Source organism: Peromyscus eremicus, chromosome 6 (genome assembly GCF_949786415.1).
Source record: "Peromyscus eremicus chromosome 6, PerEre_H2_v1, whole genome shotgun sequence".
NCBI lineage: Eukaryota > Metazoa > Chordata > Mammalia > Rodentia > Cricetidae > Peromyscus > Peromyscus eremicus.
In genome coordinates, this window is record NC_081421.1 from 59,806,693 (window position 1) to 59,824,797 (window position 18,105).

Genomic DNA, 18,105 nt, shown 5'->3' on the forward strand with positions numbered 1-18,105 from the left:
GCTTAGTCTCAGCTCTAGGCTACCCTTTGCTTCCTGCTTTGTGGGAAGAATTTTTACTCCCTTATATCATCTGTGAGACCTCTCACAGCCTAAGCTTGATGCTTAAAGGGCTAAGAGCTGGTTGTAGGGATACGGCACCAGTTATTTTTCTGTTACTGTGATAAAACACTATGATCAAAAGCAGCCTATGGAAGAAGGAATGTATTTTGGCTTGTGATTCCAGAGGTAGAATCCATAATGGCAAGGGAGGGTTAGCTGTAAGTGGCTGGAGCAGGAAACCCTGAGCTCAAGTCTTCAACCACAAACACAAACCAAAGAGAGCAAGTTGCAAATGGGCAAAGCTCTGAACTGCGGGTGACATACTTCCTTCAGCATGACTGAACTGTCCCCTGAAACAGCACTGTCAGCTGGGGACATTCTCATTCACACCACCACGGATACTTTTCTATGGTGGTTTAGATAACTTGGATCCTAATTTTTCTCAGTCTGAATTTTAAGATTTTTTACTTTAAGTAAAATACCAAAGAATGCTCAAAAGTCTACAGAGTTTGTCTGAAAGCTAGCTGGGGTTTGGCTCGGCAATAGAATGCTTGCTGCAAATGCTTTAACACCCCGGGTTCAGTCCCTGTCTGCACATACACGAAATATTGAAGCAGTTTGGTTTTGTTTTTACAAAATTATTTTTCTAAGCATTTCCCTTTATTTATAGGAGAGCCATAGGAAGATCCAGTCCATAGGAGAGCCCATAAAAATCTGAAGAGCTTGAATTTGCCTGTCATTAATTGAGAAAGCCCTATGCCTGACAGCTGTTACTATAACAAATATTTGAGCTATTCATCTTATAGAGTTAATTTTGGTTCACGGTTTCAAAGGTTTCAGTCTGTGATTTGGCCTATGGTGGTACATCATGCCCCAAGCACATGGCTGAGCTAAACTCCTGATCTTGATTGTTAGCTTGATTTGATTAGTAAAGCATACCTTTAGGTATATCTAGTGGTGTTTTCAGAGACCATTAGCCCCCAGGTTAATGAATGTTGAATCCCTTCATGGAGTCCTATGATGGTATTATTAGGAAGTTGGGCCTGGTAAAAGGAGGAGGTCTCTGGGTGCATGTCCTTGAGTATATATATTTGTCTGTTCCTGTATTTCCATTTCTTTGTTTGCTTTGCCATACTTTCCCATCATGATGGACTAATACTTCTGAAGCCAAAAACTAAAATAAATACCTGTTTTTCCTCCTAAGTTGTTTCTACCCGGTATTGGTAAGCATGAAGAAAGTAACATACTAGGAAACAAAAGATAGAAGGAGCGACCAGGCTTCCACAATCTCCTTTGAGGGCATATTCTAGTGATCCAAAGGCCTTCCATCGGGCCCCATCTCTTTCTGACACTTCTAAAGTTTCTACCTCTTCTTAATAGGACCAAGCCTTTAACATACAGCCTTCGCGGGAAATACTTGAGCTCCAGCCCATACATAGTAAAGCCCCTTTCTGCACGTGGTCCAGCCAGTTGCATGCAGTGTTGACGTAATGCTGTCTGCTCTGCCTATTGCAGGTGCACCATGCCCATGAGAGACAAAGAAGGAAAACAAGACTACAGGTGATTATTCCTCATCGGGGTACACTTCAAATCCATTTGAAAATCAGCATAACGATGCTGGAGAATTTGGGCAACTACTTGTTTTTACATGAAAGAAATCAAGATTGCTTATTTTGTTATATGTAAACTAGGAGAAGTGATATTTTCTTGACTTGATAGCTGCAGAGTTTCTTTAATAGGAATTCAGTTGCTGGAAGATACCTGTCCACAGATTTCTGTAACGAAGATGCTGTCATTTAACTAAGAGAATGGCAGGTGAGGGAGGGCCTAGGCTTACATTTGCTAGTAATTCTGGAATATATTGGGAGGATGTGAAAAAGAGATCGGTCTGTTAATGGAGGGTCCCTTCAAACCTCAGGTGATGCTAGTTCATTCCCAAGATAAGCAAATTAGGGCACTAGTTCACCCATGGAGTACTCACCTATTATGTGAGAGGTTCTGGGTTCCATTCCTAAACCCTGGGGGAGGAGCTGTTATGTAACAGAAGATTTTCACATAAAACAATAACGATAGACTTAAGATAAATTGAACCTTTTGCTTTTTCTCAGAATTCAGCAGACTACAAAGATGGAAGCTCTAGCACTAAAGTTGTTGGAATTCGCATGGCTTTCCTTTGTGAAGTGTGATCTACTTTCTCTGCCATACTCCTGTCGTGTGCCTGTCAGAGGCAGGGGCTTTTGTTACAGCGGTCTTCTAGGTTCAGACTTCTCCACCCTCTTGATTCTCCCATGTTGCTGCTCCCTATAATTCCTACTGACCATGGAGTTTGCCTTTTAACTCAGCCAGTGGCTTCTCCTAGAACCCCCACATTAGAGAGCTGTTGAGTCTCCAGAAACCTTCCTCTTGGGCTTCCTATTGCTTCCAGAGGACAGACTGCCCACAGCTGAGACTTAGTACTGCACTGAGGAATTACCTCTGCTCTGGGTCCTCCCTGCATGGCTGAGCACTACCCTGCATTGCTGAGCACTACCCTGCATGGCTGAGCACTACCCTGCATTGTTGAGCACTACCCTGCATTGCTGAGCACTACCCTGCATGGCTGAGCACTACCCTGCATTGTTGAGCACTACCCTGCATTTGCAGAGCACTACCCTGCATTTGCAGAGCACTACCCTGCATTTGCAGAGCACTACCCAGCATTGTTGAGCACTACCCTGCATTGTTGAGCACTACCCTGCATGGCTGAGCACTACCCTGCATGGCTGAGCACTTCACTGCATGGCTGAGCACTACCCTGCATGGCTGAGCACTACCCTGCATGGCTGAGCACTACCCTGCATGGCTGAGCACTACCCTGCATGGCTGAGCACTACCCTGCATTTGCAGAGCACTACCCTGCCCTTTGGCTCTGGGCAGAGGGAAAGCAGCGCTGAAGCAGAACAAGCAAAGTTGTATTTGATTTCATAAGATGAATGCAGTACTGTAGTCCATGTGAGTATTCACAACTGACTGTTTTAGAGCAGCTTTGAATGGGAAGTGGAGTTCTCATGTACTTCTTCCCAGGCTCCTGTCACTCAATTAATATGGTTTACTACAACCGTGAACCAACCGTATTGCTGCTCATTATTCCCTGAAATCCATAGTTTACACTGAGATGCATTCACTCTTGGCTGTCCATTCTGTGGGTTTTGGCATTTGTCTAGCGGCATGAACTCACCGTTACACAGGTTCACTACTCTGATAGTGTGCCAGGCTGCACCTATTCACCCTTTTTCCCTCCCCACTAGCTTCCACATTTCATTTAGGCAAAATCCATTCTGTTCTACTTCTCAAGAAGGGAAGAACCCTCTCTTCCCTCTTTGACTTTTAATTTATTGTACAAGTACTGCTAAAAGTAGAGAATTTAAAGTAGGGACAGTCATCTTTCTTCCTCACGGGTAAACTGTCTCACTTGTCCTTCAGTCTCCAGCCCACTGACACTTTCCTCACTGGTATAAACCAGAGTGTGGCTCGGTTCCATGCCACCCTTTCCCCATCTTTATTCTGTAATGTGAAGAATGGGTTTGCTGTGTGATCTTTCACTGGGACATTCAGAAACCTTTGCAAGTATTCTGGCTTTGTACCTAAGCACAGAGCATTCCCATCGTTGTTAGATTTGTGGTTCTAATCAATCCAGACACCCAGACTCAGATCCCATCTGTTCTCTTTGTTTAGGTTTATGCCAGAGCCCAACCTGCCTCCCTTAGTGCTCTACGATGCCACATCTCTGCCTTCAGATGCAGACTCTCAGCAGGTGATCAATATTGACCAGCTTCGGGACATGCTTCCTGAGCTTCCCAGTGCAACCAGAGAAAGGCTTGTCCGGCAGTATGGGATGCTGCCAGAGCACAGCTTCACATTAGTGGTAAGTGTCGACTGGATCCGAAGTTAGCCCAGCTCGGCAGATTGGATGATCCTCCACAGAGCCCCTGCATGCACTGTCGGGTGCATTTCCCCACAGACCCCCTGCATGCACTATCAGGTGCATTTCCCCCACAGAGTCCCTGCGTGCACTGTCAGGTGCATTTCCCCACAGAGCCTCTGCATGCACTGTCAGGTGCATTTCCCCACAGAGCCCCTGCATGCACTGTCAGGTGCATTTCCCCCACAGAGTCCCTGCATGCACTGTCAGGTGCATTTCCCCACAGAGCCCCTGCATGCACTGTCAGGTACATTTCCTCCACAGAGCCCCTGCATGCACTGTCGGGTGCATTTCCCCACAGAGCCCCTGCATGCACTGTCAGGTGCATTTCCCCCACAGAGTCCCTGCATGCACTGTCAGGTGCATTTCCCCTAATCCAGATACTCTGAGAGGGGTAAGGCACAGTGCCTCACTTGCTGCCCTTGACAGTACATGCTCACCTGCTCCTCCTCAGCACACCAGAAGAGGAAACGACCTCCAAGCTGCCCACAGGAGCCCTGGAGACTAGGAAGCTAGTTCAGATCTTAGGGATGAGTGTGTCCCCAGGACGAGTGTGTCTGCAGGACCAAATACATATCAATGTTTAGAGTTTCTAGATGTCTTAATCATGTTGAGCCATGACAGGATGTCAGGTTCCCAAAAGCCAGAAAACATCCTGTATAAAATGTTGCAAACTACTAAACATCTTCGTCCTGTGAAGCTTGGGGATGCCTCTTTTGGGCCATTAGAGAATGTGATACCCTTAGGTAGCTTAGGGATTTTCCATCCTTTTAAGAACTACTTGGGGCTTTGTGGATTTCTTTGCCACGACAACAGTAAAGTGATGCAGCATCAGTGAGGGTGGCATTCTGTCACAGTTGTCATCTTCTTGTCAACAGGAGAAATTGGGAAGTTGTTTTGTTGGTTTTGAGTATTTTTTGAGACAGAGTATCATGTAATCTAGGCTGGCCTTGAACTCCTGTCATTTCCAGATCAACAAAACCTGTGGAACTGGATTCTTGCTTTTTAAATGATCCAATAAGTATATGGGAGTATTAGGATATATATATATATATATATATATATATATATATATATATATATATATATATATATATATATATATATATACACACACACTTAATAACCACAATATAGTGGTTTACAGTGCACTAGGCAGCCTACTCCTGGCTGACTGGTTCTTTTTATCCTCCATAAGTCAGCTGCTTCAAGAGTAAACAGTGCCTAGCGTGAGAACTCCTGTTTTCTGACCGATGATTAAGAAGACTGCTGTTTTTCTAGCACTCTAGGTTGACTTGATCATTGCCTCCAGGGGGGTGCCATTGTGTCCTATGCATACATTCACCTGAGATAACTATCATTGCACTTAAGTTAGTAGCGTATCTTGGCCAGTGTCCTAAAGGAAAGCACTGCTCCAGGCTGTCATTCAGCTAGTTGAGCCATCAGCAGATAGTTGCAGAACTCAGCTGATCAGCATCCTGTACAGAACATCTCTAGACCTGGGCTCCTTACAACTCGTGTATATTTCTTAGATTTTTGTCTTAGTGGTGACTATCGCTGTGATGAAACACCATGACCCAAAGCAACTTGGGGAGGAAATGTTTTATTTGACTTATACTTCCACATCATAGTTTATCATTGAAGGAAGTCAGGACAGGAACTCAAACAAGGCAGGAACCAGGAGGCAGGAGCTGATGCTGAGGCCTTGGAGGAGTGCTATTTACTGCCCTGCTTTACATGGATGGCTCAGCCTGCTTTCTTACAGAACCCAGGATGGCTCCACCCACAATGGCCTGGGCCCTCCCCCATCAATCACCAATTAAGAAAATGCCCTGCAGGCTTGCCTGCAGCCTGATCTTATGGTTATGTTTTCTCAACTGAGGCTCCCTCCTCTCTGGTGACTTCATCTTATATCAAGGTGACGTAGAACTAGCCAGCACAGTTGCTGTAACAAACTCTTAATCTTTACATGTCTCCCCGTCACTTTTGCCACCCGAACCCAACACTGAACTGCAGACCTGCATCTTATTAGCATTCTGCAGCTCATCTCAGGGAAGAACGGAGGGAACCAAGGGTTTTGGCTTCATAGAGGTCAAGGCTATCTCTCCATCTGACCTTTGAGCAGCTGGCTTCAAGCCAGACATTTGAAGTAGTTTGCGATGCACCAAAGTTTCTTGACGATTTCTTTGCTCTAGCCCGATTTCCAAGAAGAATCCACATTTACTCTGGTACTACACCTGGTCAGCTCTTGGGAGAATACAGTAGATAAATGGAGTAGAGGAGCCCAGAGGAGATGTTGAACAAGATGTTGAAACTTCAAGGAAGTGATTGTTTTATTGGGGGGAGCATTTTTTATACTTATTTTTCTTAGTACCTTTAAGACATAATATTTATAGATGGAAGATAATGAATATGAATTAAGAACTGTTGTTGTATATCAGTTTCCTCTGTAAGAAAAGAGAAGGGTTTTCTGAACACAGCTGTTTCACTCCCTTGAAAAGCAACTCTTGACGTTATCACACTTGGCCCCTGGAATGTGTCTGCCGCACTTTGCTGAGTATAAGTTCTGTAAAGTCAGGCCGTTGATATGTATGTTTGTGTCTTAGTCTTCTCTGGGCCACGCCCAGCAGGCCTTGAATAAGTGCTGTTAAGGACAGTAGCAAAGGGGTGCATCTGTTTGAATAGTTCGTGAACCTATTTAGGGAAAACTAACTCTCCAAGGTAGCAGGCATTGGGTGGGGAGCAAAATTGTTTCCCCCTTCATCCCCTCATAGTGTTTACATTTACTCTGGTACTACACCTGGTCAGCTCTTGGGAGACTACAGTAGATAAATGGAGTAGAGGAGCCCAGAGGAGATGTTGAACAAGATGTTGAAACTTCAAGGAAGTGATTGTTTTTTGGGGGGGAGCATTTTTTATACTTATTTTTCTTAGTACCTTTAAGACATAATATTTATAGATGGAAATAATGTATTAGGTGACTTATAAAACAAAAAGATAAAAGGGTTTGTCCTTGAGATTTCCAGAATGAATAAAAATTGGAGATTGGAACAGACAGAGAATGATTCAGACAAATTGTTTCCCGAAATTAGGCAGCCTGAGCCCTTTATGACTCCATAATCATTGGAAGCTGAGTTACTCATAACATTCCCGACAATGATGTGTTCATGTTTTTCTGCCTTCGTCAGAAACACAACAGATTGCTGAGAAGGGCAGATGCACAAATCTAATGAACCATCTTTCAATTTAAAGAGTGCCCAGGAGTATTCATTAAATAAATGGCAGTGGTCGAGGTGTGCCCGCGTGGCTTCCACTCAGCTCAGTGCCTTCGGACTTCTTATTTAATTAAGTAGTGTGTGCACCTCCCACACACATATACTCCCCACAAATAAAAACCCTTCAGAATTGAACTCACTTTTGATTTATCTTGCTGTTTTCCTGTGCAGTAAACACTAAATTATGTTTTGTTAGTATCGTCTTTGACATTTACAGAACTTTTGCTAATATACCTTGGCATCTGCTGTCTTATCAAGCATGTAGTAGGTCTCATTGCCTGGACAGACAGATGATTGAATGAATGGGATACTACTGTATTACACATGAAAATCCTTAAGAAGTAGTGTTCCTGACAGTTTCTAAAGACCAGATACATAGAGCACCCTTTGACAACCCAGCACAGCCATGGGGCTGTGTAAGCATCGCTGCACCCTTGGTGAGCAGACTGAAGTGACTGCTCCGGTCATGCCATGTGTCAGTCACTTGGTCTCACACACTATGTTCCAGCTTTGTTCTTAGCAGATTACCCCTAGTCTGGATTTTCTCTCCTAGCCGTCCTGAGAATCCCCTCTCAAAACGAAACCTGTATACTGATTTTCTCTACCCACATTTGGATCTTGACCCACTGAAGACTTCAAGTTATTTAGCTAACCTTCTTCCCCGTCTTAGTCAAACCGACTTACTTTCTAATCTCATTTGTAAAGATTAATGTAGAAATGTAGAAGCTGAGATCTATTTATTAGGGTTAGAGAAAACCAGAGATTCTGATAGTAAAGCAATACCTTCTGTGAGTCTGTGGATGTTGGAAGAACAGTTAGAATTATTAGAGTTATATGCATGTGCTTTTTTTTTTTTTTTCCAAAATCTTCTAGGCTGATTTTCATGGGACCATCACCTCCTAGCCTGAGTGTCTTGTTTCTTTCAGGAAACACACAGGATGGTAGCCATTTTTCCAAGCAGTCTATTTAAAGGCAGCTTGCTTGCAGCATGCTCTTCCGTTTACCATATTTGCTTCAGACAGCACCCAAGGCAGGTGCTCTCCTGTTACACATGAGGAAACGGAACCTTTTTGTAAGGAACTTCATACTCGTATTGGACCATGCTTTATGTTTCTGAGCTCTGCTCCCTGCTCACACGCACAATGTGCGGCCATGCCAAGTGGAAATAATGGTTTTAGGTAATGACTGGTTTTGATTGCCTTCGTTTCATTAGTGGAGGAAATTGAGTTTTACTTTTGCTAAAACTTAATGCTTAATACAGTCCCAGGATTGTTTTTATGAAGCTCAGTCAGAAAGTACATGTTCATTGAAAGCTTTTAGACACTCTTGTTGGTTTTGAAGATGCCAGACTGTGCTATAAATAAACATAAAATGTTGTCTACTAAATTTTGTGAAAATCAGTCAACTGCAATGGAAAATGAACAGCACAAGTCCTGCTGATTTTCCAAGTGGAAAAATTAGGTCAAAGGTAACATGAGCTGTCTTGTACATTTTCATTTATTTTGTTTAAACTTTCTGCTGGAGGTACCTGGGGCCTTTGGTCTGGGTCACTGAGAAGTGCTCCTACCTAGGGCAGTGGGTAGGGATTGTGGGGCTGGTTTTCTGAGGCCCTGTGTTGTTGAGTCTGGTGCAGATGAGGCACCTGGTCAGGACCTGCTGTGAGCTCTCATGCAGCTGCCTGTGCATGTGAACAATAGATGAGTCATCTGCACAGAGCTGCAGTAGAGGAGCAGCTGCCGCAGCCCCAGGTCAGGGTTTGGGGAGGGCTGCTGCACCTGCTGGTGTCCTCTCCCTCTGTACAGACTTCAACTTGGCCTGTTACTCTTCACAGTTTGGGTAGTCCCAACCCAGTTAAAGCTCTCACATCTGACATAGGCAGTCAGAGCTCCCCCAGAAGAGGGGATGACTCACACCCCAAAGATGGTAGACATAGCAGAATCTTCATTGAGTCTAAAGATTGTAAAGAGAGTTAAATGGACTTCCAGAGTCTGATTCCAGGGAAAAGAGTGTTGGTATCAGGCAACATGCAAACGTGGCTCAGGGGGAACCATGCAGAGCAGGAGTTTATGAAAATCCAGTCTGGCCTCCGTGAATCTGCAGAAAAATGTGACGTCAGCCCCACTTCCCCTCCAACCAGTAACCTGTGCTACCTACCGTTTGTGTGTGTGTGTGTGAGGCTTTGTAGTCAGACTGAGACCTGTCATCTTACTGGACAGCTCCGTTTTCTCCATTGGAAGGAATAGTCTTTGATTCTGATATCATAGAAAAGGTGACGATGTCTCCCAAGGACAAGGAAACGAAGTGTCAGTTGATTGGTAAATGAACTGGTTTTGAAGCTTATTCTTTGGGTCTCTTGTAAGCTAGAAAGGGTCTGGTTTGCTTTCTGGATGGATTGCCCATTAAACAGTCCCCATGGCAAGTTTCTGTAGGTCCCACATGTAGTACTGCTCTAAAGCTAATAGCTTGAAATCTTATCTGAAGCCATAGTGACTGGTTTTAGACTGGCCAAGCTCTTGTGGTGCAGCGTCATCATCTTTAACTACTGCTGAAGAAAAATCCATTTGGTCAACATTGGAGCACACCATATTTCAGCTCCACACAATTTTTAAAATTGATTTTATTCTTCATTTTCTAAATTGCATTCAGGCTTGCCAGCTTAAGGGTACTTTACAATTATTCCATGCTTGGGGGAAAAAAAATCACCAAACTTTTCTTCTGGTAATGTAGAATAGACAGATCTGCAAAAGCACGGCTTCATTCCTTTCAGATACTAGTGACAGGCACTTTAAGGGAGGATGCTCTGGGCTCCAAGGCATTTGACCTTTGTCTGTTGAGAAAAAAGTGCAAGAAGAGGGGGACATCCTAGTGCCCAGTTGGGGACCCTCAGAGGCCTAGGTCCCAATCCTGTTCTGACACTTGATTTCCTGTTTGTGGAATAATATACTTTGGGAGACAAATAAGAGATTTTATTTCAGGTTTCAGGCAAGCAAAGCTTGGAGGTAATGGATATCCATACTGCTCTATGCTGCCTTGGTGCCCCATTCTGCCATTTAGCCCCAGCACAGAGCTCCTCCTGAGCAACCCAGGTTCTCTTGGGTTGGACTAGTTGAAATGTGACTGTAGCCAGAACTGATTTGTTAGCAGCGCACTTTGGGGGCCCCGTTCTTGCAGACACAGTCTCTGCTGCCACTCTGCTGTCAACTTTTATTACCTTAATTATTTATATTTTGATTATTCAAGGGAAATGTGCATTCCCAAACTGATTACGCACAAATTCTGTCTTCGAGTAAATATGTCTCCAAGAGCCAAAGTGAGTTTTACATTAGTTAAAGGCACTCTGCAGAGAGCTGCTGCTGGTTCAGCTTAGGATGTGTGTGCTTTCGGCTTTTCTGGGAACACAGCACAAGTAACACGGTTGAGAGTTTCGCTCAGAGTTTAGAAGCTCTCACACCCAGTGGGAGCAACCCTAGGTAGGGATTGTGAGGCCCAGCAAAGAAGGCAGAGCTACAGTTAGTTGTCTGCCTCACAAGGCCTGAAGGGTACACCCAGGGCTCATGGCGCTGATGCGGAGCTTCCATGGACCCATATATGCTTGCAGCTGGAGCAGTGGTTCAGGGTTTTCTGGCTTTCTTCTGTCTTCCCAGAGAGAGTCCTATTTCCTAGGCCAGCCTCACACTGCCGGGTCGCTTGTTCTCCCCATGGAGAAACCTGGCTGCATAAGTAACTTTGCCATTCACAGGAGCTTTCACTGAAGATTGTCAGCCCAGAGACAAGCATGTTCACATCACAGACCTGAGTCACTACCACCTGAACATTGCAGGCCCTCATTTTACTATGCAATTTCTACTTTCTGGCCTAAAAGCATTGCTATTATAGCCCATTTTACTGCATCTCCACCCCAGACACTAGCATTTGGTGTTATTCTCATGGCCATAATTTACAAAGTTGTTGGATTCGAATTTGTTTGTCTCACTTTGTAAGGATGACCAGAGCCACTAGTATAATGAAGGTACAACAGAGTCTCTAGATGGACAGTTGATGTCCCCCTTAAACATCTGCACAGATGTTCAGAGCTCTGCTCCTCACACCCTTGTCACCATGGGTCCAGAGTCTACTTTGAACTCCACAGAGTGCCGCATGGTGACATGTTAGAGCCTTACCCAGTTGAAGAAACCACTGCTGCTCATGTAGGGTAGGTACAGGGCCTTCTGGGTAGTCGGCTGTTATCAGCTTGGAGCTATAAACCCACCACTTGACTTCCCTGTGGTAGGGGATTAGAGTGCAGTAATTGAGTATGCATAGTATTCAGATTAATGAAAGAAAATGGAGTCCTTAAAATAGTGTAGTGGCAGGGCCTTGATGAGTGCCTCATCATTTCTCTAATTGAGGGGGAGGGAGGTGTTGCAGAAGAGAGGCACATGGGGATTTCTGGCCACCTGGGGTAGAATGGATGGTGTGTGTGCCACTGTCTTCCTTCCTGACCTGGGGACAGATGTGTGTCATGCCACATGACTTGGGTATACCTCTGCACAGGCAGATAGTGAGCATGCCACCTCCTTCTAGTCTAAGCTAACTGATCGGGGCATCTGTGGCATCTCTAATGTCAGGAAGCTTTGAGCAGCTGGCAGACATAATATAATAGAAGTGCTGGGAACATCTGTTCTGTAGATGTGGCTTACATTGTGCCTGCATTAATTGGTGTTCACTTTCAGTCCCCAGAAAGGCAGCAAACCCGCCTCCATCTTTTCCCCTGGAGAGCCCAGCCTACAGAGCTCTGCTGCTGTCTGGCTGGGTGACCTCAAGGCCACAAGTACCTCAGTGCCTTCATCTGCAGAGGCCTGATCGTGTGCTCATGAGACTGTTGGAACTGAATGAAATAACATGGAGGAAGTGTAGTAGTACTTTCTCATCAGGACTGCCAGCCTGCAAATAATGACAAGGAGACTTACTATTAATTATGAAAGGTTGGCCTTTAGCTTAGAGGCTTGTCTCAACTACCTCTTATAACTTAAGTCAACCCATGTATATTAATCTATGTTCTGCCGCGTGGTGTGACCTCATCTCTGTGCCCATCCTGCTTCCTCCAAGTCTGTCTGTTGACTCCGCCTTTCTTCTTCCCAGAGTTCTCTCTCCCTAGAAGTCCCACCTACACTCTCCTGCCTAGCTATTGGCTGTTCAGCGTTTTATTACACAATGGCAGCAAACATCTTCACACAGTGTACAAATACCCCACAGCAGGAAGCATGAACCCGAGGGCACTGCATTATTGTCATGAGCAGCAACAGAGTATGCAGCTGCCCACAGGGCCCTGCTGTCGTCTGTGGCTAACAAGTGCAGTAGTTGTATCCTGACCAATCCATATTCTCAAGGTTTGAGTTACAGTCAGCTGTGGGCCAAGCAGAGCAAATGGGAAATTTCTGAAATAAAAAAAAAATAATAATAATAAGTTAAAAAAAAAGCTTCTAGCACAGTATATTATGGTGGTTCTGTTTTGTTGTTCTTAGTTGCTTACTGTATCAGATTTGTAAATTAAGCATCATGGCTGTGTGTGTTTAGGAAACCCATCGAGGTTAACACCACCTGAGCTTCCAGCTATCCTTGGTGGCCTTGGGATCTGATGGTGATAAATTGAGGCACAAATCCCATATTTAGTTACTACTCCTGAGAGCCCTTGACCAGCCTGGAATTGCTAATGCAAGGTCCCAAAAGGCAGCCAAGGACACTCCCTGTCACATAAATAGCTGTTCCTCAGCCAGTTTTTCCTGAGTACTACTGGGCAGCTGTCTGTACTGGGTTTCATTCTACCTATAAATACAGCCCAGCCTCATTTCTGGACCAGAATCAGGATCACAGGATATGTGACTTAGAACAAGACATGGATTTGAGAAATCAGCCCTCATCCTGTTTCCCAGGGATGGTCTTCCAACATTTCACCATCACTGATGGTAGCCTACAAGAGACATTGTAGGAGCATGTTACTTCCAGAGCCCAGCACAAGGGCAAACTGAGGCTTCTTCCTAGAGCAGGCAGTAAGGGCAAGGTTACCCCTCTGTTCTGCCGCTCATCAGCATCGGGTAGCTGGCAAATCCATTAGTAATGAGGGTTCCTGTTAGTGCCTAAGCAGCTGACTTGACATTGGCTCTGTGTATAACTGAACGCTTTGAGAAATGAAATTAAAAAGTGGCGAAGATGCTTTGCAGTCCAGGAACTGCACGACTGCCTGGTGCTCTCCATAAGGCAGGATCTGTGGTCCTTGCTGCTCCAGACATCTCTGAAAGAACAGCTGTGGTCACATCAGCCGGGAGACTACTTGACTTGCTGTGTGGCTGAGGTTTGGATATATCAAGGCTTGTTGTTTGGGGGAAGATACTAAAGGCCTACTCCAGGAGCCTTGTTGTACTGCTCTCAATATGATTTTTGTGTAAGAGAATTACAGGTCCACTGTTTTCCTGACAAAACCAGATGGCTGAGCTGCCATGTTCATCAGAGACTTCAGAGATTTGTGCCAAGCTTATTAGCATTTGCCAATCTTGTGGGACTAAGAAAACTGTGGAAAGCAGCAGACGTGTGTGTGTGTGTGTGTGTGTGTGTGTGTGTGTGTGTGTATGGTGCCTGTGCGTGCATGCGCACATGTTCTCCTTGGGAAGTGGACTGCTGCTTTAAGGAGCAGAGCAGGCAGGCAGTCCCCATGCAGCTCTAATTGATCAGTTATTCTCTAGGCAGCGGCAGCAGCAGCCTCTTGCAGCCTCACTCCCTGTAGCTCACCCTGTTGCCATTGCAAGTTTCACATCCTCTTCAAACTGTGCACTGAAGCCCTGTATCCCCCAGTGAAGTAGAGTTCCAGCTCGAGAGCCTTCATCACAGCACTGGCAGAAGACAAACAGGAATCTGACTCGCAGTGTTATCCATCCAATAATAAAACCACCCAAGGGTGGAGGCGCAGTCATCACATGGCAGTCACTCAGCCAAGCCTGCAAGCCCGAGTGCATTCTTTCTAGGTGGATTTGGAAAGCTTTCCTCGCAAAGCAGAAAGGTCTCCTCCTGGCGGCTCATTCCACTGGTGGGCCAGCCTGTCTGCATCAGAACAAGAATTCTGCCTCCCCAGTGACTGCAGAGCCCAGTTTTTCTTCCCCAGTGACTCATGAACCAGTGGAGACGTTTGGAGACTTAACAGAGTTAAGCAACACTTCCTCTTCAAGTTACCTAGATTGCCTTTATCTGTAAGCAAGTTTGGGCTGCTGAGGTGGCCTTTTGCCCTAGTTTAGCATGAGCAGAATAATAGTGATAGCTTGAAAGGAGATGCAAGCCGTGATTGTGGGATTATTCAGTAGGCTTGTCATCAGAGAATTTATCTGAAAGGCCACTTACATACTGTCTATTATGGGATTTCTACCTTAGCAGCAGTGTGCCCAGGCACATATTAAAACTTGTACAGTAGCTAAAGTTGGAGTGTACTTTTGTTAGTATGTCTTTTTTCTTCTCAGTATCTTGTTTTTCTAGAATGTTCTTTTGCTCAATGAAGGATTCTAAGAAAGTGGGAAAGGTTGGAGGTTTAGCTGCAGAGTGAACATAAGAATAGTTTGAGGATAATGTTTAGTTTGGATTTCAGTGGGTAAGGAAAATATGCTGCTTAAAGATACACCATCTGGGGACTAGAGAGATGGCCCAGTGGTTAAAAGTGCATTCTGCTCCTGCAGCCGGTCTGAGGTCACTTCCCACAATTCACATTGGAACAACTACCTATAACTCCAACACCATTACCTCTAGCCTCCATGGACACCTGCACTCACGTGTACATTACCCCCGCTCTATATATACCTACACACACACACACACACACACACACACACACACACACACACACACCACTTAAACCTTTAAAAACATAACCATCTGCATTTGGAGATTTAAGCCTCTACTACAAATAGAATATGTTTTTATTTTTCTATCAGAAATACTAGGGATAGCGCAATCACTCTGAGTTGATGACAGTCACTGAGTAGTCACAGTATATAACTTAATAAGTGTCTTGGCTACTCTCATGCATAATTATGGCAGTCCCTAGTACTTAAAGGTGAATGTGGCATGAGAAAGGATGAGTGTTCACATGTGATTTATAGTAGGCACATGGTGACAAGAGACCCTTATTCCATCCACTGGTTCTTACCAGACTCTTCTGTGACCAGAACCAACTCGGCTGTACTTAACAGAAGGAACAGGAACAGTGCGGCTGTAACTCATGTTGTAGTCCAGAGGGGGCGCAAACAGTAAAGCCTATGAAACAAGTCTCGTCATTGGGCCAACCCAGATGAATATCTCATAGAGCATGAGGTGAGGCGAGGCTACCACACCAGCTTGTCTCAGAAGGCCTGGAATCCAGAGGCTTCCTCCACCCACTGTGGAGCTAGTCTCACTGGGTCACACGTGTACATCTTCTTGCTTGGTTTGGAACATTCCAGCATCATTGCCCACCTCCTAGGACAACATGAAGAAGAATACATGTGGTTATGCTCCATTTGTTACTTCTTTGCCAGTGGTTACCAGGACGTCTAGGAGGGGACAGGACAGAAGAGAGGAAGGGCATCAAAGTCAAGCCATGCAAGTCCACGTCACCACCCAGGACTGATGGCTGGCAGGGGCCTGAGTGGCAGGCAAGTGTGGGGACAGTGAATTTCGCTGTCCTCAGGTCCGTGAAGTTAGGCACTCTGAAATATATGCATTCCTTTGGGAAAGTCTATGGATTCAGAGCAGAAGGGTTTTATGTTGGCTGAAAATGAACTGACTGATCTGGTGACGGCTTGGTGGTTGAGAAAGAGTAGATGTCTCGTGGAGTCAGAAGGCAGTCGTTTCTTCCAGTCTGGGGAGATGTGTGTGTGTGTGTGTGTATATCTATGTATGTATATACTACGTACACACACACAGATGCATACACATATAAGTGTAACTTTTTTTTTCAACAGAATGAAGTTGGCCTACTGGAGTTCTTCCAAAGTGTGATAAAAGAAACTAGGGCAGAGCCAAAAAAGGTGACGAACTGGGTCCTGAACACTTTCCTGTACTATTTAAAGCAGCAGAATCTTGCAGTCAGTGAGAGGTGAGTGAGGGCTGGGGATTGCTTTCTTTCTCTATCCTGAACTCTGTGTCCAGAGGCGGTTGAAATAGGACAGTGTGAATTTTTTACTCTGCCTGTTCTCCCTCAGAGTCCCCTAACAAGACAACAAACATCCCTTTGTGTTCCACATTCTAAAAATATTCTCCAGCCCATCTGAAAATTCACTCTGTGCTCAAATCTCGCAATGCACTGTCTGTGCTACTCTGCTGGGGTACTGTGCTGGGGTAGTGTGCTGGGGTAGTATGCTGGGGTACTGTGCTGGGGTACTCTACTGGGGTAGTATGCTAGGGTACTGTGCTGGGGTACTATGCTAGGGCTTAGTAGCTGAAGGAGAACAAGACGAATAATTGGCTCACTTGTGGCCAATCCAACCCCCTAAGAAAACAGCAGTCTCCTTGGTCTGCTCCTGCTGTGCTAGAGGCATGCACAGACCACTGTAAAGCACAGAACTGGGGCCTGTGTGGGGCCCAGGGAAATTCTCAGGAAATGAACCTTGAGAAACCAACCCCGGAAGAATTTTGGGGTGGCTGAGTCGGAGTGTAGGGTACAAACATCTAGAAGTTCCATGATCAGACAAGCAGCCAGCCAGGTGAACTCAGAAAACCCAAAGGCTCTGGGATACTGAGGTAGGCAGGCTGGAAAGGTAGGTGAGAGGCTGGAGAGATGACCAGGAGCTACCTGAAGGATTTTTAGGCCAAACTGTGGATCACAGGGCTACTCCAATTCCATGCTGGAGGAATATGGCATATATTAATAGCTTGGACAGTTATAGCAAAGTATCCAAGATGAGTCCCTTAAATAGACATTGATTACCCACAATTCTGCAGGTGGACAAAAACAAGCAAAATCAGGTTCCAGCTGATTTATTCCCTTGTGGACTTCAAGTGGCCATCAGCCTGCTGTGTATCCTCAATGGTGGGATATTGGGAAAAGAAGGAGAGAAACTTCTGTGGTTTCTCCTCATAAGGTTCCTAATCCCATCGTGGAGCCCACCCTCATGACTTCGGCCAACCCTAGTCACTCCCTGAAGTTTCCACCTCCTAATAGCGGCACATCAGATGGTCACAGCTTCAGTGTGTATATTGTGGGGTGGGCACAGTTCAGCCTCTAGCTGAGTAAGATAGTAGTCAGGATGGCCAGTAGGGAGCATCTCATGAGACTTCTGATGAGCAGTGCTCCTGATAGGGGCCTATGGCTAGATGGTGGTAGCCTGGCCGAAATGAGATAGAACAAGGGAACCATTCTCTCTCACATGTTCCACTTCTAAATTTCTCACATGTGCAAGGTGAAACAGATGGCAGTCTTTTGAGGGCTGTTGGGAGCTGGAGGAAGAGGCAGAGGGTCTGAGAAGGATGCTTAGAGTTGAGCGGCTAGTAGGGCAGAAGCCCACAGTGGGGTGTGCAGCGCTCAAGGCATGGGGACCCACAGCTGACAGGTGATGTCTAGGATGTGTAAATCACTTTCTCTCGTTCGTTCTGCATACTTGTTAGGACTCAGCCTTGTAGCAACCAGGGAAGAGCAGCTCACAGGACAGGCATAGGCACTTCTGTGAAAGAAGCCCTAGAGGTGAAGAAGGCAGCAGACTAGCTAAGACCCAAGCTGGGGACCACGGGGTTAGTCATGTTCACAGAGAGAAAGTGTCCTGGCCCAGGACCACAGGGTTAGTCAGACGTTCACAGAGAGAAAGTGTCCTGGCCCAGGACCACGGGGCTAGTCAG

The 18,105-nt window shown here is 45.4% G+C and overlaps 1 protein-coding gene across 1 annotated transcript in view; it reads left to right on the forward strand.

Moving 5' to 3' along the window:
- Gatb (glutamyl-tRNA amidotransferase subunit B) overlaps window positions 1-18,105 on the forward strand; it is an 80,073-nt gene that overhangs the window by 40,876 nt on the left and 21,092 nt on the right. Inside the window, exons 8-10 of the mRNA XM_059265556.1 lie at window positions 1,555-1,599; window positions 3,754-3,943; window positions 16,236-16,369. Coding sequence (XP_059121539.1) covers window positions 1,555-1,599; window positions 3,754-3,943; window positions 16,236-16,369 — 369 coding nt within the window. The remainder of the gene's footprint in view (window positions 1-1,554; window positions 1,600-3,753; window positions 3,944-16,235; window positions 16,370-18,105) is intronic.